General features: G+C 41.7%; 2 protein-coding genes across 3 annotated transcripts; both read right to left on the bottom strand.

Annotated features, from left to right (window-relative positions):
- On the bottom strand, window positions 1-27342 carry MMAA (metabolism of cobalamin associated A). 2 transcript variants are annotated; one of them, XM_053582204.1, is made up of 7 exons: window positions 27312-27342; window positions 15927-16431; window positions 13028-13150; window positions 9516-9686; window positions 5212-5297; window positions 2307-2456; window positions 1-400 (listed from the first exon to the last, which is right to left on the bottom strand). In XM_053582204.1, the coding sequence occupies exons 2-7, from the start codon at window positions 16369-16371 to the stop codon at window positions 113-115; spliced, it is 1263 nt and encodes a 420-aa protein (XP_053438179.1). In that variant the 5' UTR covers window positions 16372-16431; window positions 27312-27342; the 3' UTR covers window positions 1-112. The 2 variants fall into 2 exon arrangements, with proteins under 2 accessions (XP_053438179.1, XP_053438180.1); XM_053582205.1 differs by lacking the exon at window positions 27312-27342 and adding an exon at window positions 25821-25840 and having other exon boundaries at window positions 68-400.
- LOC128580235 (alkaline phosphatase, tissue-nonspecific isozyme-like) lies at window positions 19076-20842 on the bottom strand. The gene is given in 2 exon segments (XM_053582203.1): window positions 19076-20058; window positions 20060-20842. Coding segments are annotated over 2 exon segments (1551 nt in total). The 5' UTR covers window positions 20653-20842; the 3' UTR covers window positions 19076-19100.

The raw sequence follows: 27342 nt of genomic DNA, 5'->3' as shown, positions 1-27342 counted from the left end.
TTCAAGCATGGTTCACAGATAAAGAAGCCAAGGGTACTATAAAAGAATTACTGAACACATAAGCACACAAGTGATTTTTTAATATCAAAATACTTTATGAAACAAAATTTTATTAGTCTCTGCTCTTAAAAGTTTTCAATAAGAAGTCTGCTGCTAGTCCTGGGGACAGGGCTCCAACGAGCACCCTTTTTTCCAGCAGCGGAATCTGTTCCCGGACCATGGGATGGGTCCTGAAGTGCTCCAGCACGCTTTCCTGAATGAGATTCCACATCCACACTTTCTGCTGCTTCTGTCGTTTGGCAGTCAGCTCCCCACTGGCAACCATTAGTTCCCGGAATTCCTTCATTTTATCCCACATTTCAGAGATTCCCTCTCCACTTTTGGCAGAAATACGAATTACCTATCGAAAAGAGAAGAACCAGATAATTTTGCTTAAAATGGGAGAAAACATATTCGTGGGGACTCATATTTGCCAAATAATTCTTATGATCTATGAAAACAGGCATGTGGGGCTGGGTGTGGTGGCTCACACCTATAATCCTAGACCATGGGAGGCTGAGGTGGGTGGACTGCCTGAGATCAAGAGTTCGCCACTAGCCTGAGCAAGAGCCAGACTCCATCTCTAAAAATACCTGGGTGTTGTGGCAGGTGCCTGTAGTCCCAGCTACTTCGGAGGCTGAGTCAAGAGGATCTCTTAAACCCAAAAGTTTGAGGTTACTGTGAGCTATGACTCCATAGCACTCTACCCTGGGTGACAGAATAGGACTCTGTCTTTAAAAAAAAAAGGAAATAGGTAAGAGATAAGAATGGTATCTTATTGCTGTGCCAAAAAACCCACATGTACTATATTTTGCTGTGTAAAATGCTCTCTGGTATATAATGTGCACTCACATTTTTTGCCCAAACTTTCAGGAAAATGCCCCTCCAGAAAATGTCCAGCTCTCAGCAGGGAGAGACACATCTGGGGAGGGCTGACACTCCCCCATAAACGTGCAGATCACGCTATCCTCCTGCAGCCGGTCTCCCGCCCACTCTGTGAAGGCTGCCCCTTTCCTCTCTCCCACAGCCCTTCCCTCCCCTCCATGTAGGGCCACAGCCGAGATGACCATCAGGTGGCAGTGGGATGGGAGCTTCTGAGGCTGCTGGCATGGTAGCCAGGGGAGAAGGAGGGCGACAGTTCCTGGGGCCTGTGTGGGCTGCGGCGGCCTCACCAGCCCCACTGCTCCTCCCTCCCCTCACCACGGTGCTAAGCAGAGGCTGCTCCTCTGGTGGGCCCAGGAGGGAAGGCACAGTGGTCCTGGGAGGCCTGTTGGGCTCCCACTCCTGAGCAGTATGACCCATGTGTGATGCACATCTTTATTTTCCCCTCAAAATGTGGGCATGATACATAGCAAGATGCAGTAAATTCTGAGGCATTGTGCCTGGGATTACTAAGTGGATAGCAGAAACAAGACACTGATGCAAACTCGCATTTTTTAGCCTGAAGATTTATTTTAACTTAGAATTGCTCAGATGTTCAGGGGCAGCTTGGAGGACTTGTCAGAGTCACAGGATGAGAAGGACAATGCTAGGCACATACCTCTAAGGCCTGAGGGCCAGAAAAGGAAGCTAAATTAAAAAAATAGCCTAATTCTCTCCAACAAATTATTTGCCTTACTCAGTGAGTGGAAAAGCCAAACATCCAGATCCCACATACATACATGCACACATACACGTAGACACACATATGGGCTCCAGACTCAACACAGACGAGATTGGGAAAATCTAAGAGATGACTAAAATAAGTCATCACTGTTCTCAGTATAATGACACCAGTTTATTCTCTAATAACATAGTGTCTTCTGCAGATAAAGCTGCCCACATCTACATTTTTGCAGTACTTACTATAGGATTTTTCATTCCTTTTTTTCCTATTGAAAACAGAACCCAAAAAACATAATGGGAATGGAAGCATCATATCAGAAGCCTCTCCCCTTGCACTCAAATTCCAATACAGGTAATCAAATTATAAATAGCTCCATAATTTTAAGAATAGTCCCTTTCAGAAAGGATTTGCCATCACTTCCAAATGACTCCAAGCGTTAAATAATCTAATCTATCACCTCATATCTAGTTTTTGACACCTAGTTGTTAAAGGATTATATTTAAAATCATGAGTGCACACTTTGGCTTTGTTATAATTTTTAAAGCTATAATCTTCATATACAAGCAACGATTGATTATATGTCTAGTTTGGGACTTACATCCTGTCTTCCAATGTGTGCAATCCACTCAGGATGAATATATAAAATGGAATGCAAGCTAACCTTTGGTTTCCAGACTTCTGAACGCTTGCGGAGTAATTTCAGTGCGCTCACATACTCTGCTTGGATTCTTCGAGCTGGCACAATCAAGTCTCCGTCAGATTTAGTTATAGCCACCAGATCTGCCATCTCAATTATACCCCTTTTGATACCCTAAAGAGAAAAAGAAATAGATTTATCAGAAATATTTAATTTAATCACAACCAACATAAAAATGGGACAACCAGTCAATGTTAAGACTTTGAAAGTCATATACTTCATTAACTTTTTCCCTGCATCTTCCCAAGCTGTGATCTTGCCAAGAATCACAGTGAATTGACAGAAATTACTCAAAAGCACTGGCTTGAGGAACTGTGGAAGTCATCTGTTATGTCTCTTCTAAATTTAGAGACTAACATGTTGAAATACATTCAGAATTAGAGTACATATATCAACAAGGCATAATATGATTGAGTGGCAGGAGACAGTTCACGTTGTATCATGATGGACTGTGCCTCTCATGAGCTACCACTGCAGGATGCCAAACCATCCATTACTGGGGTGCTTAAAAAGGAAATAGACATATCATTAACATCTGTATTTCTAGAAACAAAGCTTTTGAAATTTTCCTTGAATGTATGTAGCATTTTTTCAATTTGCATTTGAGAAAAAATAACAGCTAAAAATGCTTCAATATCTTGATTTAAATTATGTCACATAAAAATACCAGAAATAAAGGATGAAATCCAAAAGCTAAACCTTATTTGGAAAAAAAAAAAAAATATATATATATATATATATACTTATTTGTTATATATATATAATTTTTTTTTTTTTTTTGAGACAAAGTCTCATTCTGTTGCCTAGAGTGTCAAGGTTATCAGTTTTGCTCACAGCAACCTCAAACTCCTGGGTCAACTAATCTTCCTGCCTTAGCCTCCCAAGTACCTGGGAGTACAGGTGCCCACTACAATGCCCAGCTAATTTTTCTATTTTCTTTCTTTTTTTTTTTTTTTTTGAGACAGAATCTCACTATGTCACCCTGGGTAGAATGCCCTGGCGTCACAGCTCACAGCAACCTTACACTCTTGGGCTTAAGCGATTCTCTTGCCTCAGAGACTACAGGTGCCTGCCACAACGCCCATCTTTTTTTTTTTTTTTTTTTGGTTGCAGTTGTCATTGTTGTTTAGCTGGTCCGGGTCAGATTTGAACCCTCTAGCCTTGGTGTATGTGGCTGGCACTGTAACCACTGTGCTACGGGTGCCAAGCCATTTTTCTATTTTTTTTAAAATAGAGATGGGGTCTCCCTCTTGCTCAGGCTGGTCTCAAACTCCTGGGTTAGGTAATCCTCCTGCCTCAGCCTCCTAAGTACCTGGGACTACAGGTGCCCACCATAATGCCCACTTATTTTTTCTATTTTTTTTTTTCATAGAGACAGGGTCTCCCTCTTGCTCAGGCTAGTTCAAACTCCGGAGCTCAAGTGATCCTCCTGCCTTAGCCTCTCAGAGTGCAGGAATTATAGGACTGAGCCACCACACCTGGCCTTATTTGGGAAATACAGATTTTTTTCACCTGAGATTAAAATTTCTTTTCAAATACTTTGAAATATAACTTTTAATTGTTAAATTCTAATAGTTAATGTTTCTAAATCACAGTAGCCATAGTCTACTATCACTATTTTTTATGTTTCTAAAATTGAAAGGGAAGTGTTGTACAATAAAGAATTTCTCTGGTCTTTATTTAGGTTTCTGGAAGGGAACCTCTACATTCCTGGAATTTCTTGAGTGTCAAGAGTATCTCATGTATTCATGGTGGTGCCCAGGATTACACCCGAAGTTATGCAATGAGATCACTCAGGATGGGGGACTGACCATACCAGTGAGACCTACCATACGCCTATCAAGAAGGCAGTTGAGGCTTTGTGCCACATGGCATCAGCCCAAATTATGCATGGGGGGTGGGTGTTTGAGATGGAGTTCAAGTATGTGGCCAATGATTCCATCAGTCACGCCTACATGAACCCCCAATAAAAACTCAGCACACCAAAGCTCAGGGGAGCTTCCTTGTTGATGATTTACATCAATGTTCTGGGAGAGAAATGTGCCCTGAAGACACAGAAGCTTTGTGTTTGGGACTCTCCCAGGTACCTTCATCTGGCTGGTCCCTAGTTGTATCCTTTATAATATAACTGTAATTTAATATAGTGCTTTCTTGAGTTCTGTGAGTCATTCTAGTGAACCATTAAACCCAATGGGAGTGGGAACCCCTTAAATTGTAGCCAGTTGGTCAGAGGTGTGGGTGGCCTGGGAATCCTGGAGCTTGTAGCTAGTGTCTGAGTGATGGGAGGCTTGTGCTGGATGGTGCCCTCATCCTGCGAAGTCTGCACTAATGCCAGGCAGTTAGTGTCAGAATGGCATGGCAGGAGGAGAGTGAAGTGAGAATCCCATTGTACACTATATAGACCATGACAGCAGGATCCCAGTTAAAAACAAAGTGATATCTTATGAAGAACCTTTGAATGAAGTATACTAAAAACACCCATGCAACCTGGTCTCCTGTGGCTGGAGCTATCCAGGTATTCCAATCACTCCCATGTCACAGGTAGAAAAGTTAGAATTATTTTTAAATTTCAAAATATTACAGGGTTACACACATTTTTTGTTACATATATTGATTTTGCTGTGCATGATTCAGGGTTAAAACAGTGGAAAAGTTTAAGACATAATCGCTTGAAGGTCATACATTGTATTCCTATAAGTTGGCAAAAAATACAGAGAATCTGCCTTTGACTCACGTGTATTAGCCAACGTGAATGATGTTTCTTTCTCTACACTATTAGCAACTTGATTTACCAAAACACACAATGGAAATTTGTACTTTCGGAGATACATTCTTTGTATTTGAGGGGAAAAAAAATTAAAAGATTTACCTGCAGTTCATCTCCTCCTGCTGGTGGCAACAGTAAAACAAACATGTCAACCATGTCAGCAACTGCAAACTCCGACTGACCCACACCTGAAATTTTAAATCACAACTATATAGACTTCTGCAATTACAGTATCACGTCCACTCCCCTCCATTCAACCATATTCGTGGTCACTCCCTTATGTATCCCAGCTCTGAAAAGTGTTAAAATAATATCACCATCTTACTCTACGAGCCAGTGATTTTCAACCAGTGTGCTGTGAGACTTTTTAAGATCATTAATTAAACTAAGTTAAATTAAATTCAAAGCACAGTAAGTATATTCTTTTTTTTACCCTTTTTAAAAACATCAACATAATTTAAGTGTGCCGTGGGAGTTTAACTATAGGTTCAAGTGTGCCATGAGACAAAAAAGGCTGAAAAACATTGCTCTGAGAAAACCAGTGGTTGTTCCTTGCTCTCCCGCCTGGTTCCCATTAAACCTATTCTTGGATTAGGGAACCCAGAACCTCCATCCTCTCCTCAGTCTTGGAGCTCCTTCTGTGCTTGCCTTTCCCCAGTGAGCAGCGTGAACACTGACTCTGAATCACGCCTGCCAACATGTCCATCTTTTCGTCTTCTCATCCTTAGACCTGATGGCAAAGCCCCAATCATGGATCAGTCCAACTACGTGTGCTTTCTCCTCTATAAGCACCCAAGAGAAAGTGTTCAATTGTGTGCACAGGTGCCACAGTGGGGTCATGGTCTCCAGCCTCTACTACATATTCTTCACCGCCTGGGAGAAGCAATCCCCAAAATGCCCTGGGTCAGCTTCCAGTCCTGTTTCTCACCACAGCCATCACAAACACGGTCCCGTGACCTCCCTCCTTGATGACGGCCACAGCACTTGCTCCACAGAGGGAAGGGAGGCAAAAACTCCCTCGCCTTTTCCCTGTCCCCTGCTCAGGGGAAAGACACAAACCAGCCTGAGTAGCTACTCTGCATTCTCAGGTGAACGTCGCTGACGATGAACCTCTCAGTCCTTCCCGTGTCCGCTGCGCCCCTCCCCGTTCCTCGTTACCTTTAACCTCCCCTTTGTCCACAGGTGTGTGTGTCAGCACACCACTTAACACTGTGCTCAAGCCTCTCTTCTCTTAAAACCAGATAAAACACCAAAACCAAAAAAGAGAAAAACTCACAACCTCCTCCCGCTATCACCACTCTATTCCTCTCTTTCTTTATGGTGAAGTTTCTGGGAACTAGTAATTCATACTCACTGCCTCTACCTCATCACTTCACATGAAACTCAATGCACTGAAACCATCTTTCACTCCATTAAGGCGCCTCAGGGAACTCTCTCCTCTCTCCTTCTGTGGAGTGGCAGAGACTTCTACTTACCTATTCAACATCTATTCTTCTCGATTTTTTTTTTTTTTTGTAGAGACAGAGTCTCACTTTATGGCCCTCGGTAGAGTGCCGTGGCCTCACACAGCTCACAGCAACCTCCAACTCCTGGGCTTAAGCGATTCTCTTGCCTCAGCCTCCCGGGTAGTGGGACTACAGGCGCCCGCCACAACGCCCGGCTATTTTTTTTTGTTGCAGTTTGGCCGGGGCAGGGTTTGAACCCGCCACCCTCAGTATATGGGGCCGGCGCCTTACCGACTGAGCCACAGGTGCCGCCCTATTCTTCTCTATTTTTTAACCCCAATGTTATTAGGAGTATCAGTGTACCAGGTGAAGGCCATGTTCACACGGCCCCCTATCAGCCAGCGATGACTGGCAAGTATAAGCAAGAGTCGTCAGGTAGGGTTCCCAGGGAAGTCCTTTAGATGAGGCTGACGGGGCTAGAAGGTCAGCCACTCCCCCCCGCCCCTCCCCCCCACTTCCTTTCTTCTACCTAGTACATATGTGTGACAGTTGGACCTTCACCAACCATCTTTTAACCCCAAGAAGCCTTGAGGATGGAAACCAAATGCTAAGAACGGTGAGTGGACAGACAGGAGAGGCCCGTGACACTGAGACCACCGCAGGAGCGCTACACCTGCCCTGGACAGCCTGCCTCAAGCTTCTTTTATTTACAAGGCAATAATCTCTTTCTTATTTAAGTCTCTGGAACAAGCAGCTAAATCCAAATTCCAGGTAATACAGCTGGCTTTTACAGTACTCTCTTTTCACTCCCCTACTACCACTCCAGCAACCCTTCCCTAAAGGTTCCCTTCCCCAACCCTAAAGCCCAGTCTTGGCTATTGTTATGGACTAAATTGTGGTCTCCTCTCCTCCCCACAAAATCCTCTGTTAAAGTCCTAACCAGCCTTTAAAGACATAATTAAGGTTATGTTAAGATAATTAAGATAGGGCCCTAATCCAATGGGACTAGTGTCTTGTCCAAGGAAGAGACACTTGGGGAGCAACTGCACAGAGACACAGCGGGTGAAGAAAGCAAGGCGCCAGCCACTACAAGATGAGGACTGCAGCCCCGGGAGAGACCAACCTACTGCCCCCTCCCTGTCTTAGACTTCCAGCCTTCAGAACTGAGAAAGTGAACTTCTGGGCTTTCAGCCACTGGCCTGAGGTGTTCTGTAAGAGCAGCTAGTGCACTAATACAACTATCTCCCGTTTTTGCCCGTATTTCCCTCCATTGATCTGAACCAGATTCCAAACTTGAAGTATGAAACCATGAACTCTGTGGATAACTGTTAAATCTGGATTTCTTACTCAGCCCTCTTTTTTAAAATTAATTCTTCTTATTATTTTTTTGAGACAGTCTCACTTTGTCCCCCTTAGTAGAGTGCTGTAGTGTCACAGCTCACAGCAACCTCAAACTCTTGGGCTTAAGTGATTCTCTTGCCTCTGCCTCCTGAGTAACTGGGACTACAAGCACCTACCACACGCCCAGCTATTTTTAGAGAGGAGGTCTCCCTCTGGCTCAGGCTGGTCTCAAACCTGTGAGCTCAGGCAGTCCACCTGCCTCGGCCTCCCAGAGTGCTGGGATTACAGGAGTGAGCCACTGTGCCTGGCCTACTCAGCCCTCCCATTAGCCAGAGTCACCTGGACACTGAGTGAGCACTTCACACTTGATAGTTACACTTGACCCTGTTGTTTTCCTCTCTCCAAGTCCCCTTTTCCCACAGTATTCTTTATTACCTTCAATTCCTCTTCCTTCCTTCATATCTTAACATGGATAAAGTCCTGCTAATTTATCTGCAGTGTTTTTGGTAATCCATCTCACCTTCACCATTCCCACTTCCCTGCTTGGGGATTACAGTTATACAGTGGTCTCCTGTCTGTATCCCTGACTCCACTCTGCCGGGTCCCTCTGAAGTGCGTATCTGTTGTCTCTCTCTGCTGCCGTCCCGGAGTGGCTTCCCACTCCCTTCAGGGCAAACTCCAGACACCTTAGCATAGCACATGAGGTCCTTGGCAATCTGGCCTGGCCTACTGCTCCAACCCCCACTCTTCTCCCTCTGCCTCCACACTCTGTGCTCTGAGTACCATGAGCAAACTGCACTTCTTCAGATGAGTCACATTTTCTCAACCCTTGCGTCTCTGCAAAGATCCTTTACCCCATACTTCATTTAACTCTAATTCTTTCTTTAAAACTGAGTTCAGCTAACACCTCCTGTAGGAAATCTTCTATGATTAACCCCCCAAAATTGTAGGTTATGTCATAAACATTTATCACATAATAATATAATACATTGTCACACTGTAAGAATGTTATACGCTTTATTTTATGTAACTAAATTAACATGTATGTTAAGGATATAAAAATAAAACATAGCTCTGTACTCAAAAGGCAATCAATTACATTAATCTTCTCATATGTATGAAATGTGCTTAACAAAACAGGTGTTATGTTCAAGTATCACTCTAATACTTACACGAATAGTTCTGGGGGGGAGGGTAGGAGGAAGGGCCATTGGTGCCCTCTCACTTAATGATCATGATATAAGAGTATACAGCACATCCTGGATGAACTACAACTAGAACTTTACCTTAGAAACGTAAGCAACGTAACCTAATCATTTGTACTCTCGTGTTAATCTGAAATTAAAAAAAAAGCTCTCTTTTGGCACAGATGACATGTCACTTGTAGAACAGATATCCAGGTACGTGGCTTACTTTCACTCTTTAAACGGCAAGCTCTAGGGGTAGGGAGTATAGCCTGTCCACTCATAACATCTATGGAATATGGACTAACATGTTGTACTTAGTTACACTGTTAGCAAATATCTGCTGAATGAACAAAATTAAGTTAGTTGTCACTCATCTTTATATAGCATTCATGATAACAGCACATTGTTTTATGAAATAGAGTATCACACTCACCTACAGTTTCAATAAGAATGATGTCATATCCGGCTCCTTCACACAACAGAATAGCTTCATTTGTTGTCCTTGTCACACCTCCTAAGGTCCCTCTAGTAGGAGATGGCCTGATGTATGCATTCATGTCTCTTGATAACTCAGTCATTCGGGTTTTATCACCTAAGAGTGATCCTAAAACACATGGTTACATTTTATAAATGTGGACCAGCTGTGAGGACCAATTATCAATCAGCCAGTTGCTGGGGGGAAGTACTTATGTCATTTCTCCTTAAATCTCAATTGTATTACATATTATTGAGCTTTCCTTCAACTCACTGTACACAATGATGTCAGATTAATCTTTGTAGCATTTCAACCCCCTCAAAACCTATAATGGCTTCTCGCTGACAAAAGATTTAAATCTGGATCCTTCACCCCTGCCCTGCTGGTCCAGTTCCAGCTTCTGAGCCAACCTCTGCCACACCCATTGTCTGCATCCTGACTCCACCATTTTCTCCACAATTTTGGGAAGTTGCTTTACCTACCTGAACACTTCTTTCTTCGGCCACCTAACAAGAGATAGTAAGACACTGGGAGAATCAAATGTAATTATACATGGGAATGCTCTTCAAAAACGGTTAATCACAACACCACAAAACTTCTCCACCTTACAAAGATCAGTGGAAGTCCTTGTCCCTTCACAATCTGTCAGGAAACCTTTCCCCCCACACTTCCGTGAACGTCTATGGCACAACTGCTCTGTAGTCTGTGCCAGCACCCTGGAGAGCCCAGGAGAGCTTTAGTGTCCCTCCCATTTCTGGTGTCTCCAGAAGCACCCTCTGCTCCCCATTCTCTTATTTGCACAAATATCATTTTCTCAGCCTCACGTAAATGTTATAGACATGACCCTCCAAGCTGCCCTTTTTGCCATGTCTGTTGCATTTAATTCTTTCTTACTTAAAAATCTTTGGAGCCTTCATTAAATGTTAATGAAAGCTGAGTTAACGGATAGGAAATTGTTGATACAACATATTTTTTAGTTTCATATTTATATGTCTTATATCATTTACACGGTAGTTCTCAACTACTACAATTTTGCCCCAAGGAGAAATTTGGAAATGTCTAAACAGTCATATTTACTTGTTACAACTGAGGGCTAAGTTGCTACTGGCATCTACAAAGTTAAGGCCAGGAATGCTGCTAAGCATCCTTCAAAGGACAGGACAAACACCCACAACTGTCCCAAAATGTCACTACTACCAAGGTTGAGAAATCGTGCTTTAACGTAAGATCCATGCCCATAGGACAGTGTCTTACATAGGCTGTACACTGAATGCTTAAGAAAGTGTCCACAGTAGGCACTCAATTTAATACCTGTGAATGACACTGGTTATGTTTTTGTATTCATTGTAGTATTTTGACAAACATCAATACTTGCAAATGCTAGAAGACAGAAAGCTCTGAAACTGCTCTTACCTTTTACTACTTTGAGTCAGCCATATAGCCACACCTAACATATGTAGGTGTAGTACTGTTCTAATCTGAATATTTAATTTCACTTTCCCTAAGAGCTGATTTTGCCACATAAAGTTGATGCCAAAGGTTGAGAAGTTCCTTAAAGACATGCTCTTTTCCAGCTTAGGGTCTTCTCATACGTTCTAATTCTAGAGCACACGCCTACCCCATACCTCAACTACCTTATTAACTTCACATAAAACTTCTCTCTGAAGTAATTTTCTACATGAAATCATCTCTGTGTAGTCAACAATGTGCCGAAGTTATACTTTAAAATTATTATCCTAAAGATCTTATCACACTGAGCTACACAATGTAAAACGTACTCTCCCATATAATTGCCTTTGCCAGTGAATCCCAAACTGTTAATTGCAGACCCTCAGGAAGGTCTCAAAGCTATTACGGGGGTCTGTGAATCCAAAGAGTAAGTAAGGATTGATTATAGACCCAAAGAGTAATACATCTCAAACTTCAATGTAATACAATTTTTCAAATGTATGTATGGATGCAGTAAGGTAGAATTTTATATTTATATTGTTCCGTTTATCCTCATGTACTTTTTTTTTTCAAAGTTTATACTGTTTTCACCTCACCTTTTGTTTGTGAAAGGTTAGGAACTACTTCACTATGCAGCTTTCAGCACAGACTATTTTATAACATCATTTCTTCTATCTATTATTATCTCATGCTATTATTTTCTCTTTCTATTGCAAGTATTCTAGAATATTATGAAGATGGAGGGGAAAAGGCCTTTTCACCTATATAAAATTGAAGGCCATATATCAATAAATTCTTTACTAAAATGCTTTTACAAAGTTCTAAGACTGTAAATAAGTTAGATAACACATGGACATGGATTTAATCTTGAACTTGTGAGTAAAAATTTTATTTTACAGTTAGCATTTTTATTACAGTGACTCAAACACTTTGAATGATCTGAATTAGATTTCTCAACAGGTTGTAATGGAATTGTCTACCTCTCTACTGTCCTAAGGCCCCCAAATATGATTATATCATCATTTATGTTTTAGCATTAAATTCACAGTATGCCACAATACACAAACCAAATACTTTCACAAAGCACCCTGTATTTACCCCTTCACAACACACATTATATTGTAATGATTTGTGTTTACTGTTAGTTTCCCTCTTAAGTAGCAAAGCTCCATAAGGCCAAGAAAACTGTCCTATTTGCCATTATACAAAACAGTACTTTCCATGCACAATACCTCACCTGTAGTAGGCACTTCAATACTTAAGTGAATAACTGTTATATGAGAAGCTTAAATCACAAAGAGGGGCAAGGGAAGAAAAACTATTCCTGAGTATTTATATACCATGCTTTATGTTTTCTTTAAATAATCCTTTAAGGAACTAAATTTATATTCATTTTATCTCTAATGAGTGATGAATTATACTTTGAGTGACTGCATGACCTCAAATTGGAAAGTAATTGCTGAACATTCTGCAATCTACAATGTACTATGCTAAGTGCTATAAGGGGAACGACAATATATTACATGGTTCCTCTAAGAGCTTTCTGTTTAACTGAACATATAACATAAACAGGTGACAAGTTATAAACAGCAGTCAGATTTTTCTTTAAAGCTTAACAGAAGAGATGTTACAATATGAGGCAAACCATGAATGAGTAAACACCCATTTTCTGAATTGCACAGCTGCTGATGCAGCCAGGAAAAACAAGAGGGAAAGGGGCCTATCCGTAGATATGAGAGCCAGAGGGCTGAAATCTGCTTTTGATCATCGTCAGCTTCTGGCACCTACCATGTATCCCAGTTCTCTAATTACCCACTGAGCTACCCACAAGCTGACTTCTCTGTAAAGTCCAATGCTCCCAAACTACCTCCCTCAACTTCCACCTTAATCTGCAGAACCCTCTTCCTGCCCCAGACCAAACTTAGCTAGCAGTCTGAGGTAACCAGCTGTGCAAATTCCTGCTAAATTGTAACAGAGAACCCCCACAACTCTGCAATTTAGAAAAAATCAGCCATACTTACCCCCACTAGTACAAGAAGAAGGGTCTACAGCCAGCACAGATAATTTGTGCCCTCTCTCAGTAAGCATTTTTCCAAAATATTCTATAAATGTTGATTTTCCAGCACCAGGGGGCCCAGACAATCCTATGGTGGAAAGATATCTTCTAATTTAGTGAAACAAATGAAATCAGAACTCTGTTCAGTTTTATTGGAAAAAAAACGACTACTTCCTATTTCTCGTAATTTATTAAAATCACCATTAATACATTTTAACATGTCTAAAACCAGTAAATGAAAATCTATTTATTTATCTAACTCCTGAGTAATTGGGATATAAGAAAGACAAAATTCTGAGTTCCACATGTTCACAAAATTGTTTTAAAAGTTACAAAACATGCTTTGCCTTTGTACTATGATGTAATGTCGATCTCTTTAAACAGGCTTCACTGCCCATGTTAATGTGCTCAATGTCTACACTGGCCCACCTCTCAGCATAATCAATAATTATTCCACCTACCCCAATTCTATATATACACTTTATCTTCCCCTTGGAAAAGCTCATGACTATAGTGATCGAGAAAGTAATTTTCTATTTAGAAAATAATATGTACTTTTTATTTATTTATTTTTTTGAGACAGTCTCAAGCTGTCGCCCTGGGTAGAGTGCTGTGGCATCCCAGCTCACAGCAACCTCAAACTCTTGTGCTCAAGTGGTTCTCTTGCCTCAGCCTCCCAAGTAGCTAGGACTACAGTTGCCCGCCACAATGCCCAGCTATTTTGTTGTTGTTGTTGCAGTTGTCATTGTTGTTTGGTAGGCCTGGGCCGGGTTCGAACCCGCCAGCCTTGGTGTATGTGGCCGGCACCCTACCCATTGAACTATGGGGGCTGCCATAACATTTTTTTTCATCTGTCTCATAATTCAAAGAACATAAACTGAACCCTGAAAAAAAAATTGTGTTAAGCAAGGCAGAAAGTTCCCCTGCTTGGAGAGTTAGCAGAGCAAGGCAGGTAAGAGCATGAACTCCGGAGCCGCTCGGCCAGTTCTCCTTCTGGCTCTGGCTCTTACGAGCTGGGTGATCTTGGGCAAGTTACATAATCTCTTTCTGTGTCTTAGTATCTTTCACAATAAAATAGGGATAGTAATGGTACCTAGCTCTTCAGGTTGTTTTAAGAACTAGATGAGTTAATGACTGTAATAGGTTCACAACAGGGCATGGCATAAGAGATAGAAATCTTCAATGAAGTATAGAAAACATAAGCATTTAATTGTTACTATACTCCAGAGTATGTGTAGTATATGGTATGTCTGGCTTCTTTCCACAACTCTCAGGGCAGGTCCTGCCTTAAGACCTTTAAAGGTGCTGAATAAACATTTGTTGCTTTTATTTATGATGGTGATGAAAAAAACAGTGATAAAGATACAGGTTCATTTGTCCTCATAAGATCAAGACAGAAGAACCAGAATAGCACTACAAAGTTATATATGAACTGCTAGTTAACTCCAGACATTTCTGGGACATTTTTTCTCCAGAGATCCTCTAAAACCTAGGAAGTACATACTTTATCATAACCAGAATTTCTCTTTGAGAATTTGCTGTTTTCTCTGTACACAAGACATAAAGGTTATTAACACCTAATGTAGTATACTCACAATGACATTCCCTTGGTGAGGGCAAAAGAATAAGAAGTTAAAAAAATGTGGAACATTACAAATATTAGTTGGTGAGCTATTCTGAAATCACCTCTAAAGCAGTTATGCCTATTAATCTAAAAACTAGGAGGTTTTAGTCCTTCTATTGCCAATAAACTGGGATATAAAAGTGTAAAGTAATGTTAATTTTTAAATAAATTTACTCACTCCCCAAACCATTTCTGCACTTTGACCACCATCTCAAGTTGGCTTTAGAAGAAGGACTGGTTCTTATCACCTAGTTCACCACCATGGGACACTCTCATTCCACCCAAACTGCCTTGCTTAATTCCTGTTGGTCAAACATATCTAGATTGTTTTAAAATGCACAATTTCAAAAAATATAACAAGCTGTGTTGCAATCACAAAACCAAGTCAAATGGCTCAAGAAATCAAATGAATAGCTGACATACAGATAGCAAATAAACACGATCTCTTTTTTAAAATACTTTTTGATAACTGAGATGGCTGAGTTTAGAGCCACTCCCAAAAACACAACAGAAAGTATCTGAAAGAAGTGAGATCCACTTTACAAAGGCTAAGGAAACACCTAAGAAGTAGAATTTTGAAATGTGATAATTATAGTTGATATAACCACAAAAACAAGGAATTCTTTAAATAGAAGGATTACCAAAAGAAAGGAGTAAGCTGGTTAATAATTCTTCTGAGCATATTTCTATTTTGAGAACCAGAGCAATTTTTTTTTTTTTTTTTTGAGAAAAGAGTTCTGTCTCCCTGGGTAGAATACCCTGGCATTACAGCTCACAGCAACCTCAAACTCTTGGGCTCAGGTGATCCCCTTACCTTAGCCTCCCGAGTAGCTGGAATGACAGGCCCCTGCCACTATGCCCAGCTAGTTTTTTCTATTTTTTTAGTAGAGCTGGGGTCTTGCTCTTGCTCAGGCTGGTCTTGAACTCCTGAGCTCAGGCAATTCACCTACCTCAGCCTCCCAGAGTGCTGGGATTACATGTGTGAGCCATCGCATCTGGCCAGAGCAAGCTTCTCGGCAAAATAAAAACCTTACATTATTTGCTTAAAATACAGAGCCTCATTTAAAATGGTCATGGCAACATTTTCAACATAACAAGACTAATACTTACAAAGAAAGGGCATTTAAAATTCATCCAAAAATTCTGGGGAAAAAACCCCAATAGATTGCAAACTATTTAGACTTACTATAGAATACAAAAGTTAGAAAGATAATTACTGAACAAAACAAACAAAACTGACCTACTCGAAATGCTAGTGGTTTTCCTTTATTTAATTGTTCTTGCTCTCTGTGGTAGACTAATACTTTCTGAAGAAGCACCTGGGCTAACTCCTTTTTCCTGCTGTGAGTTGATTCTACAAGAGTTATGGCTTCTGCTAAGCAGGCCCTTTGCCCTTGGATTAAACCCATATAAAGTTTATCCACAAATCTTTGTTCTTTATCAGAAAGTCCTTCTGTGTGGTCCTTTAAGGTTGTTTGTACACATAATTTTCTCTCTAAACCATTTGACAGCCCCATCAACTTTGTACGATGCAGTCCAAGGGAATTAAATGGCTGAGCATGCAGGGTTTCTGATCCACGCTGTGTACGTGAGGGAAAGATGAGGTGGTAACATCGGAAAGGTGTCCTCAAAAGGCCTTTTAGGAAATGCTGGTGGGGATACGGCAGCAGCATGGGAATATTCATTTTGTTTGTAGTTGAAGAAAACACTCGATGCGTTTTGGTTCAATGTGATTTGTGATCTTCCTAGAAGAATAAAAAACATATTTTGGCCAGTTCAATATATAAATGAAATACTGAAGCAGTAAAATTGAAAACATAGTGTTTTCTCCATATTCTAAACCACATATAATCAGCATTCCCAGTAGTACAAATGGGTGAAAGTTTTCTTACTAAACGTAAAAAGAAAACTCCCTCTTTGGTCACAGTTAATATTCAGAGTCACTCAAATCATGGAACCATTCTCTACCATGAAGTAGAATTTACAATAAAATTTTCTTCTAAACAAAAGCCAAATGTATAAACACCATTAGGGTAGAAATATTATGTCTCACTTTTTCAGACATTCATCTTATCAATTTTCTCAGGTCAATGGTACCAGATTCTGAAACTCATAAGAAAGGTGTTTAAAAAACAAATCCTTCTGATGAAGAGGAAGTGTGATACCATATTTTCATGAAATTTTACATACTCAAACACAGAAGGAATATATATACCAAAGCGTATATAATTTCATCTACAAAAAGAGTTCTATAATGGGGCTTTTATGTTGGTTTTTGGCTGACCATATTTTTCCGATTTTTTTAAAAAGCAGCATATGTTACTGTGGTAGGCAGAATAATAGCCCCTCAAACGTGTCCATGTCCAATTCTCTGCAATCTGGGACTATGTTACATAACCTTTACATAATTAAAGGTTCAGATGGAATTAAGTTTGCTAATCAGCTGACTTTAAGATAAAAAGATTAGCCTAGATTATCTGAGTGGAGCCACTGTAATCACCAGGGACTTTTAAAATAAAAGAGGGAGGTAAAAAGCACAGTAAAAAGCCCAGTAGACTGATAACATGTTAGGACTCAACCCTATTGGCTTTGAAGGAGTAATAGAACCATGAGTTAAAGAAGGCAGGTAGCCTGCAGATGCTGGAAAATGCAAAGAAACTTGATTCTCTCTAGAAACCTCTGGGACAGAACAGAGAACTACCTGACACATTGATTTTTTTTTTTTTTTTGGTAGAGACAGAGTCTCACTTTACTGCCCTCAGTAGAGTGCCGTGGCGTCACACGGCTCACAGCAACCTCCAGCTCTTGGGCTTATGTGAATCTCTTGCCTCAGCCTCCTGAGCAGTTGGGACTACAGGTGCCCGCCACAACGCCCAGCTATTTTTTTGTTGCAGTTCGGCCGGGGCTGGGTTTGAATCCACCACCCTCGGTATATGGGGCCGGAGCCCTACTCATGGAGCCACAGGTGCCGCCCACATTGATTTTTGTGTGTGATAATTTGTTACAGCAGCAACAGAAAACTAATACAGTTGCTACAGTTAAAAAAAAAAAAAAAGGCAACCAAAAAATCTTTTCTTAAAGATAAAATTCAAAATTTTTAGAATTTAATGAGAAATGTCTTACAACTACTCATGATTTAATTATCTTTGCCATAACCTTACTTCTTTCTGCATTTAGATTTCTTCCTAACATGAGAATCAAATTTGATAAGTCCTTAATTTTACCAGTTATTGTAACCATCAGTGTAACAGTCAACAGTGTAATTTAATTTCTAAATTATACATAAAATTAGCATATAAACTCAAAAATCTAGTAAAAAGAATTATGTGCAAGGTGAAAAAAGCAATAATCACATTTTAACTATTCTATGCACTGAGATTTCATCAGAATTAAGATTTGAAGTTCAACAGTGTTGCGAAATAATTGATGTACATGAGCTAGCAACCGTTTCAGAGCATAGTTGATTTTTCTAAACCATCTGCAGACTATAATAAAAATTAGGTGTCTGGAAAGTGTATCTTCCACTTTTTTGCCTAACAAATGTCTGATCAATCAAATAGCACCTTCTCTGAGACACATCTTCCCCTACCTTTTTCAGGTGCTATTCAGGGCTCCACAGCCTTTTGTCTTCTTTTTTTTTTTTTTCCTCAGAAATATTTGGAAAGTTTTCTTTAAATGTTTTGTGTTCCTTTTAACCACCACCAAAAAGAGGAAAAAAATTTTTTTGCTGTTCCAAACAGGAGTCACTTCAGAGAGGAGCTGGCATGTGTGTTCAGAGCTGGGAAGTGTCAGCCCTGCCAGGCTGCTTTTCCCAGCCCAGGCCACCCTGGGTCTGACGGTCAGATCCAAGAGCTGGAAGCTAGAAGCTCTGAAGACAGAGCTTCCTGGGAGCCCTGGTGGCCTTGGAGTGAGTGCACTCCTGTCCTGAGGAGAGAGAACCAATCTCCCTTGGAGGGAAGACTGGGCCTGGGGACAGGAACATGGACATGGGAGGGCCTGGTGGGTTACAGAGGGAAGGAGAAGGAAGTGGGAGGGTCAGATCCGGAATGTTCCATGGAGGCTGCAGGGCCTCTGGGTCTGGAGAAGTATGTTTGCTAGAAAAATAAGATGCTTTGAGAATTTCTGCAGTCTGTGCTCTCTGCCTGCCCAAGAGAAACCTACCCTGTTGGCCAACAGGCAGCAGGGAGGGAGCAGAGGCCCAAGGCCAGGAATTGGTCTGGGCACTGTGGAGGATTCCAGAGAGGAGTGAGGTGGGCAGCAGGCTTTGGTTTCCTGGGTCCCCATTCTGGCAGCTGCAGAGGCTGTGCGGGCCTCACCTCCCTGCCCCCTGAGGTGTGGGCTGTGGGCAGAGGGCAGCACCAAGAGTGGAAAGTTGGCATCTGTCATGGGCTCACGGTGCCCAGGCGCTGGGCCCTCAGAACAGGCTGCTCAAGGGTAGTAGGGCCAGCAAGAGCAGCAGGGGGACCAAAGCAGGGCTACCCGCCGAGCTGGCATGGGTACAGTGGTCCAGGTTAGCTCCGACACAGGACGCATAAGCCATCACGTGGGGAATGTAATTCTGCTCGTGGACCCCATGCAGCAGGTGCGCCATGGGTCCCTTGGCGAAGACAGCTACATCTTCCCCACCATGGGTCTCATGACGCAGGGGCATGGCAGACTGCGCCTGATAGTTGTTGTTAGCATAGTCCACTGTGGAGACGTTCTCTCGCTCACCATCTACCACCTTGTAGCCAGGTCCATTGCCATACAAGATGGCAGTGAATGGCTTCTTGTCCGTATCACTCACCATGGGGGCCAGACCAAAGATAGAATTGCCACGGGGGGTATACCTGCCAAAGGTGAAGACATGGGAGTGGTCAGCAGTGACCACAGTCAGCGTGTCCTCCAGGGAGGTCATGTTGCCTGCTTGTCTGATGGCCCGATCCATCTCTACCGCCTCATGCAGCGCCTGCTTGGCTTTGCCTTCATGGTCAATCCTGCCTCCTTCAACCAGCAAGAAAAAGCCTTTGGGGTTCTTCTTCAGGACCTGGATGGCCATCTTCACCACCTCAGAGTGTGACGGGTCGGTCAGGTTGTTTCTGTTCAGCTCATATTGCATGTCTCCAGGCTTGAAGAGGCCCAAGAGGTAGTCCACGGTATTGGGGTTAAGGTTCATCAGCTCTGTGCGGTTCCAGACAAAGTGGGACTGCTTGCGTTTCGGTTTAAAGCTCTTCCAGACATCAATGAGGTTAAGGCCGTCCAGCCTCGTGCCCCGGGCCTTCTCATCCGTCTCATATTCCACGTCAGTTCTGTTCTTGGGGTACATGTACTTCCGACCACCTCCCATGATCACATCAATGTTCTTGATGTTGTGCATGAGCTGGTAGGCGATGGCTCAGGGCCTCTGGGGGCATCTCGTTGTCTGAGTACCAGTCTCGATCAGCCGAGTGGGCATAAGCAGCGCTGGGCGTGGCATGGTTAACTTTCGTGGTGGTCACGATGCCCACAGATTTCCCAGCATCCTTGGCCCAGCGCAGGATGGAGGTGACCTCGTTGCCCTGCGTGGTGTTGCACTGGGCGCGCTCTGTGGCTGCGCTCACCCCCACAGTGCCCTCGTTGGCCTTCACTCCACACAGGTAGGCGGTGGCGGTGCCCGCGCTGTCAGGGACCTGGGCATTGGTATTGTATGTCTTAGAGAGGGCCACGAAGGGGAACTTGTCCATCTCCAGCTTGGTCTCCTCCCCAGGGTTGTGGTGGAGCTGGCCCTTGAGGATGCCGGCGGCTGTCACTGTAGAGACACCCATCCCATCTCCCAGGAACATAATGACATTCTTGGCCACATTTGTGTTGAGCTTCTGAAGCTCCAGGGCATGTTTCAGGGTCTGTTGAGCTTGGCGTTGCCAGTACTCAGGGTCTTTCTCTTTCTCTGGCACAAAGGAGTTGGTAAGACAGGTCCCAATGGCCAATAATAAGAATGCTGAAATCATTGTTCACCTAAGACCTGCTTTCTCTCTGGAGCCCAGAGATGTGATCCACGTGTGTGAGAGGGAGTGGGCTGGCAGTGGTCAGATGTTAATTGATGTTCCGATCCTGAGCAGAACTCGTGGGCGAGTCTGTCCTGACACTAGTGCGTGAGATCGGTGAGCTGGGACAGCAGGCGCAAAGTGGCGGGAGCGCGACGCTGCCTTTTGTCTTCTTGTTTTCTAATTTACTTATTTATTTGTAGACTTCTCCATACTAACTCTCATCCCTCACCTTACTTCATGATCCTCCCCCAAACAAAACAAATATCTTATTCTTTATTTCCTCAGAATCTAAAACAGTGTCTGGCATACAGTAATGTTCCGATATATATATATTTTTTTAGGTGTATGAGTGGATACTCTATGTTGATCTAACATTATTCTCAGAAAATTCGGGCCAACCATCTGACAAGTTTATGGTTTGTACTGCAGGCATTATCACAATTTGAGATCACAAACTTCTCTGCCTTGTGATAATACAAATCTGAAAGGGCCGTTAAGCGAAAAGGAACCAGGGAAACTTTTATTTCATTACTTCCAAAACCCAAAAGCTGCCCAGATGTATATAATTTTAGATTTTGACGTCTTTAAGCCTCTCCTTGGAGGCTTATTTTATTGGTTCCTCCAAGCCCTGTGGACCATCCAAGCCCTGTGGACCATCTGAATGCAGATTCCACCATTTACTGAGCGTCCATTATGTGTGTGCACGCATTTCTTCAGCTAGTCCTCACAACAATTCCACAGTGAATGAGGTCTTATTTAACAGGTGAAGCTTGGCAACAAAACTGATTGACCAAGGCCTCACAACTAGTGGCAGAACTTGGGAAAAACTATGGATTTCATAAATACAAATTTATCTGGTGTCAAATCCAGAGAAAAGAAAACAATACTTTAGATGGCGCCTGTAGCTCAGTAGGTAGGACACAGTGGGTAGGGCACCAGCCACATACACCAAGGCTGGCGCGTTTAAACCCAGCCTGGGCCAGCTAAAGCAACAATGATAAATGCAACAAAAAAAATAGCCAGGCATTGTGGCGAGTGCCTGTAGTCCCAACTACTTGGGAAGTGGAGACAAGAGAATTGCTTAAGCCCAAGAATTTGAGGTTGCTGTGAGCTGTGATGCCACAAAACTCTATCAAGGGCAACATAGTGAGACTCTGTCTCAAAACAAAACAAAACAAAACTTTATATTTGAATATGCTTACTGTTACCTGTTTGTCTTTTTAACTTTTTAAAAGAAAATAAAAAATTAGTTTATATTTCCTTTGCAAACCCTGATAGGAGAGCCCACTAAGGTGTTACTTGACAGAACAGACCAAATTTTAAATATCTTTTACTGTTTTCCATTCTGCAGAGAGTAAGTCACACCTAATAAGTAAGTTCATAACATACTTAACCCCATTAATTTATCCAATCAACCAGATTTTAAAGGAATCCATAATTTTTTTACAGCCAATATAACTCAGCCTTGCATGAGCAAATGTCTACTCTTACATACATGTCACAGAACGGCAAAATCAAGTAGGTGAGAAGGACTTCCTACCCGCTCATGTAACTAAGGATCTTCTCCTGCTTTCTTATGGAAAGAAATCAAAGAACTTGGCCAATAAATAAAATTTCATGATTCCCAATAGTATGGTTTCTTCCTACACTTTGTAAGCTAAACACTAACCAAAATACAATAGAATGTCTCCAGCATTTACAACATTCATTAAAATACCTCAAAACATTGCCATGTTTAAGTAAACTACAATGTCAATTTAGTAATACATAATAAAAAACAAAGTGAGCGAAAATACTAAAATGGGTAAGTGCCTCCCCTCCCTGTATGAACATTCATACAGACAGTAGCATTTTTTTTTTCAGACAGTAGCATTTTAAGAATTCACATTGGTTTTCCTCACAAGTATCTTTCACATCCATTCCTTCCTCTCCATCCTCACTCCCTTGTTTCTCTACTACTGAGTTTCAAGCTTTGACTGTAGTCCATAGGATGAAATACATTTACATCAGTCAATACACACACACAACTGAAACTAAGGTTTCACAGCATTTACTCCAATTTTATGTATATGCTCTAATGTCTTTTCTGATGCAGATTGCAACCCACTAGTGGGTATAACCTTAAGTATGAAAAATCCCAATGTACTACAACCACCTCTATGACTATTATTAATTCATCTTCCATGCTTCACTTATCCAAAAGGTTCCCTTTGCCTTATCCGTAAAAAAGAATATTTTTTCTGTCATTGAGCCATTCATTCCATCAGCAAATATTCACTGAGAACCTCCTATATGCTAGGCACTGTGCTAGGTTTGGCATACACTGATACATGGGTCAGACATGGCTCCTAACATCATGAAGTTTACAATCCAGCCAAGACAGTCATTATGAAAACATTTCATACTCCTTACGAATGCACTTGTCCACCTTTCCAACTTAATTCAATCCTTTTACTTCTTTTGTTCTTTTTTTTTGGAGACAGAGTCTCACTCTGTCACCCTGGGTAGAGTGCCATGGGATCAGAGCTCAGCAACCTCAAACTCTTGGGCTAAAGTAATCCTCCTGCCTCAGCTTCCTGAATAGCTGGGATACAGGTGCCCGCTCAATGCCCAGCTAACTTTTCTATTTTTAGTAGGGACAAGGGTCTCACTCTTGCTCATGCTGGTCTCGAACACCTGCGTTCAAGCAATGCACCTACCTGCCTCAGCCTCCCAGAGTGCTAGGATTACAGGTGTGAGCCACTGCACCCAGCCTCTCCTTTCACTTTTACCACCTGGCTATAACTATTCCAATATGCACATAGGGCCCAGAAAAAGTCACACTCTTTTATGCATCTTGGGCTTTGTCCATGATCTTTCTGATCGGAATGCTCTTCTATACCTTAATCATCTCACAAATTCATTCTCCACCTTGAAGAACCACCCCAAATGTCTCCTCTTCTCTAAAAAGTTCCCTGGCCTCCTTTCTCCGGCCATTCAGTTGTCACCTCATCTTTTCCCATGATGTAGTGGTCACATCCCTATTATAGTGCTCACCATACTGTACTGTGGTCTTTTTTTTTTTTAAGATGTCAGTCTTCCCTAGACTATGAAATATCCTCGTATCCATAGCACAGTTTATTGCTCACAGAATAAACGAATGGATGAATACCATTATTTTTCATGGATCAATCACTCCTTCACATTGATTACTCAGTTAACTGTTTTTAAAACATACATTTCCCCAGATTTTACCATAAACATATATTTACTTTAAAGACTAAAGTCTGATTTCAATATATGGATGTTTTCCTTCATTAAAAGTGTGCTCAGCAGCAGCCAGTCTGACTTGGTATATTTGTCTTGAAATTGATCCAATGGATATTCTCAATTTCAATAACCACTCTGGCAAGAACGAGTATATGGGATTTCCAAAATCAATACATTAGCTCAGTGTCTGCGGTACCGTGCAATTCATATGGGCAAAGCAGTGTTATGCCACGTGTTTCCATTTCTCACTGGTGATCACTTTTAATTTGAAGATAAGCTGTCAGATGCCATCAATCTGTTTACCATCTTCCACTACCCCCGCAGAAGGCTCTACTTTCTCCTTCAACTTTCAGCAAATTCTTGTAAGGTAGAGTGACTTTTTAAATAAGCAACTTTTTTTTAAATAAGCAACTTTTAAATAGATTTTAAATAAGCCATTATTAGTTTTGAGTAATACAGAATACATACTGAATTCATGAAGGGATTCTCTGAAGTTTTCTGTCCCCTTTATCTTTTATTCTTTTTAATACGACTCAGATTTCCCAATTTCTACTTTTATGTTTCAGTTTTCTTGGGAAGTCTCTATTTTTCTAAGTTTCCTCGTCATTAAATGTTTTAATTCATTCCTGCTGCTACCAGCCTACTTCAAATTTGCACTTGTTTTAGGAAGCTCTGTGACCAACTATAATGCTTGGGCAGTCTTTCATATTCTTGAAGTTTCTTCATCTGCAAAATGAAAATATTGAGACCCACACATCAGGCCGACTGCAGTGGCTCATGCCTGTAACCCTAGCACTTTGGGAGGCTGAGGTGGGTGGATTGCTCAAGGTCAGAAGTTTGTGAGCAAGAGAAAGACTCCATCTCTACTAAAAATAGAAAAAACTATGGAATGGGAAGGGAGGGGGGGAGGTTTGATAGACGGAGGGTAAATGGTGGACCACACCTATGGAACACATTGCAAGGGTGCAAGTCAAATCTATCAAGTATAGAACATAAATGTCTTAACACAATAATCAAGTAAATGAGGCAAGAGCTATATTAATTAGTTTGATGTAAGCACTCCAAATTGTATTAAAAAAAACAACACGTTGTACCCCACATATGCATAAATGTATTCATGATCTATGTGTATATGACTTAATAAAAGAAAAAAAAAAAGAAAGAAAAGAAAAAACTAGCCAGACGTATAGTCTCAGCTACTCGGGAGGCTGAGGCAAGAGAATTGATTAAGCCCAAGAGTTTGAGGTTGCTGTGAGCTATGACACCACAATATTCTAACCTAGGGTGATAGAATGAGACTGTCTCAAATAAAAAAAACCATACATCTCAAATAAAAAAACCATACATACTCATAGTGAGTATGAAATAAGCTAATGTGGATGAGTGAGCCTGGCATTAAGCGGGTGTTAATTACTTCTCAGGAACCTTCTATCTCCCTCTTGGCCTTCACAAAACAGGCAATTCTCAGGCCCTACCCTACACCTTTTCAATCAGAAACTTTGTTAAGTGGGGCCCAGAAGTCTGTTCTCATACACCCTCCAGTTGATTCTGACCAATCCTCAAGTTTGAGAACTACCGCTTTAGGATAAAGTCCAGTCTTGTTTGTCTAGCATTATAGGGCTTTCCCCAAACAACTTTCTTCCATTTCTTTCTTGTGGATGCCTTTTCAGACCTCCTCCATAGAGAGTTTAAGTCATAATCTTCTACATCTGCCTCTTACTTTCCCAACTCTGAGATTTTACTCATCTATTCCTTCACATTCTCTGATGCCTCTCTTATCCTACTCGGCTTAAATTCCATTTTTAAAAATTCTTTCCTCGTGATGGATTTTTCAGACCTCTAATTCCATTATTTCTGAACACAGATGCTCTTCAACTTACCATGAGGTTAAGTCCAGATAAGCCCCTTGTAAACTTGAAAAATCATAAATTGATTCATCATGGAAGAAGGACTATCTGTACTCAATGGAAAATAGGCAGAGGTCACAAACTAGTTGTACCTGGACCACTGAAGCTTGTAGGTTCACTAACATTAAAAGCCAAGAAAAGTCACATAAAAACGTACGATTTTTAGCCTATGTTGAAAAAAGAGAGACATTCCCATGGCAAAATCACCTGAAAGGTAAATGTTTCAAGCATTCATCAGCTCCTTACGTTCCAAATATTAGTTTTCTTTAAATATCTTCAAACATCTCAAATGCTGATTTACATTTCCTATGATTATGTAACTTTTCATGTTTATTTTGTGTTACCTAATCGAATACAGCCCCTTAAAAAAAAAACAAACCTGCTGTTTTTGGTCTTTTATTTTTGAGACAAAGTCTCACTTTGTTGCCTGGGTAGAGTAATGTGGCGTCATCGCTCACAGCAACCTCAAACTCTTGGGCTCAAGCAATTCTCATGCCTCAGCCTCCTAAGTAGCTAGGACTACAGGTGCCCACCACTAAACCCGGATATTTTTGTTTGTTTGTTTAGCAGCCCCGGAGCATGTGGCGGGCGCCCTAACCACTGAGCTACCGGCGCCCAGCCTGTCTTTGTCTTTTTAAAAAGTCTCCTCCCCCCCCCCCGAATGAAAATGATACTTAGTGTTTCCTATGTAAAAGAATATTCTGGACATGGAAGACAACACCAAAATGTTTTAAGAATCCACACAGTTCTTTCAGAACTTTTGGTCTTCTACCAACTTGGAAAAGTTTTATTTTCTGTTTTCTAAAATGTACGTATTAGAGAAACGACTTTTAAGAACGAGAATAAAATAAGAATTTCTATCAGATTATTTTGGCTTAGGCTGCATTTCACGTTCTAAAGAGAAATGTGTATTTGAAGACAGTATGTCCTCTGCTGGAAGAGTTCTAGCCCCTGTCTGGCACGGTATTTGATAGTGTTGTGACGCCTGATGTGAACCCTACCTTCACATCCTGGATTTTGTCCCCTCTCCCCCAATGACTTTTAATTTCCCTCTTCAGTAGCAATCACACTAGGATATCGTGCCTTTCTGCCACCAGGTTAACCATTCACTAGGTTTGGCGGAGACAATGCAAGAGCCACCTTACCGAAGCTGCCTCAATGTGGCACAAAGGTAAGTTGACAAAACTGCCCCAAAGGATGACGATTTTAAATCAGCTTGCAGGTGCTTTTCTTTTTTTAAGAAAAAAACCCAAATCTTCCCTTTGAACCCATTTGCCGACGCTTGCCCGTCCACATTTTTCCCGCACCCCGAACACCTTCCAATTCATTAATCCTCTCCTTTTCCTTCCCCCTCCCCCAATCCTCCAGGGGGCGCCCGGGACGACCCGGTTGGCCCCAGGCTGGCGGCCCAAGGCGGGAACCCAGCTCTGACTCCCGGACGCCGCGCGCACGCCCCACACTCACCCGCCCGCAGCCGCGGAAGTGCCTGCCGGCC

Source organism: Nycticebus coucang, chromosome 1 (assembly GCF_027406575.1).
Source record: "Nycticebus coucang isolate mNycCou1 chromosome 1, mNycCou1.pri, whole genome shotgun sequence".
NCBI classification, from domain to species: domain Eukaryota; kingdom Metazoa; phylum Chordata; class Mammalia; order Primates; family Lorisidae; genus Nycticebus; species Nycticebus coucang.
Note: the sequence above shows the minus strand (reverse complement) of the source record. Positions and strands in the feature narration are given on the sequence as shown.

Bases quoted from the DNA above. Each gene is read 5' to 3' on its own strand.
- MMAA (XM_053582204.1), bottom strand. From the start codon at position 16,371: ATGAATATTCCCATGCTGCTGCCGTATCCCCACCAGCATTTCCTAAAA. The intron at 13,151-15,926 runs GTCAGTTTTGTT...TTTCCACCATAG, and splicing joins ACCACTAGCATTTCGAGTAG to GATTGTCTGGGCCCCCTGGT. The intron at 5,298-9,515 runs GTGAGTGTGATA...TTAAAATTTCAG, and splicing joins CATTCTTATTGAAACTGTAG to GTGTGGGTCAGTCGGAGTTT.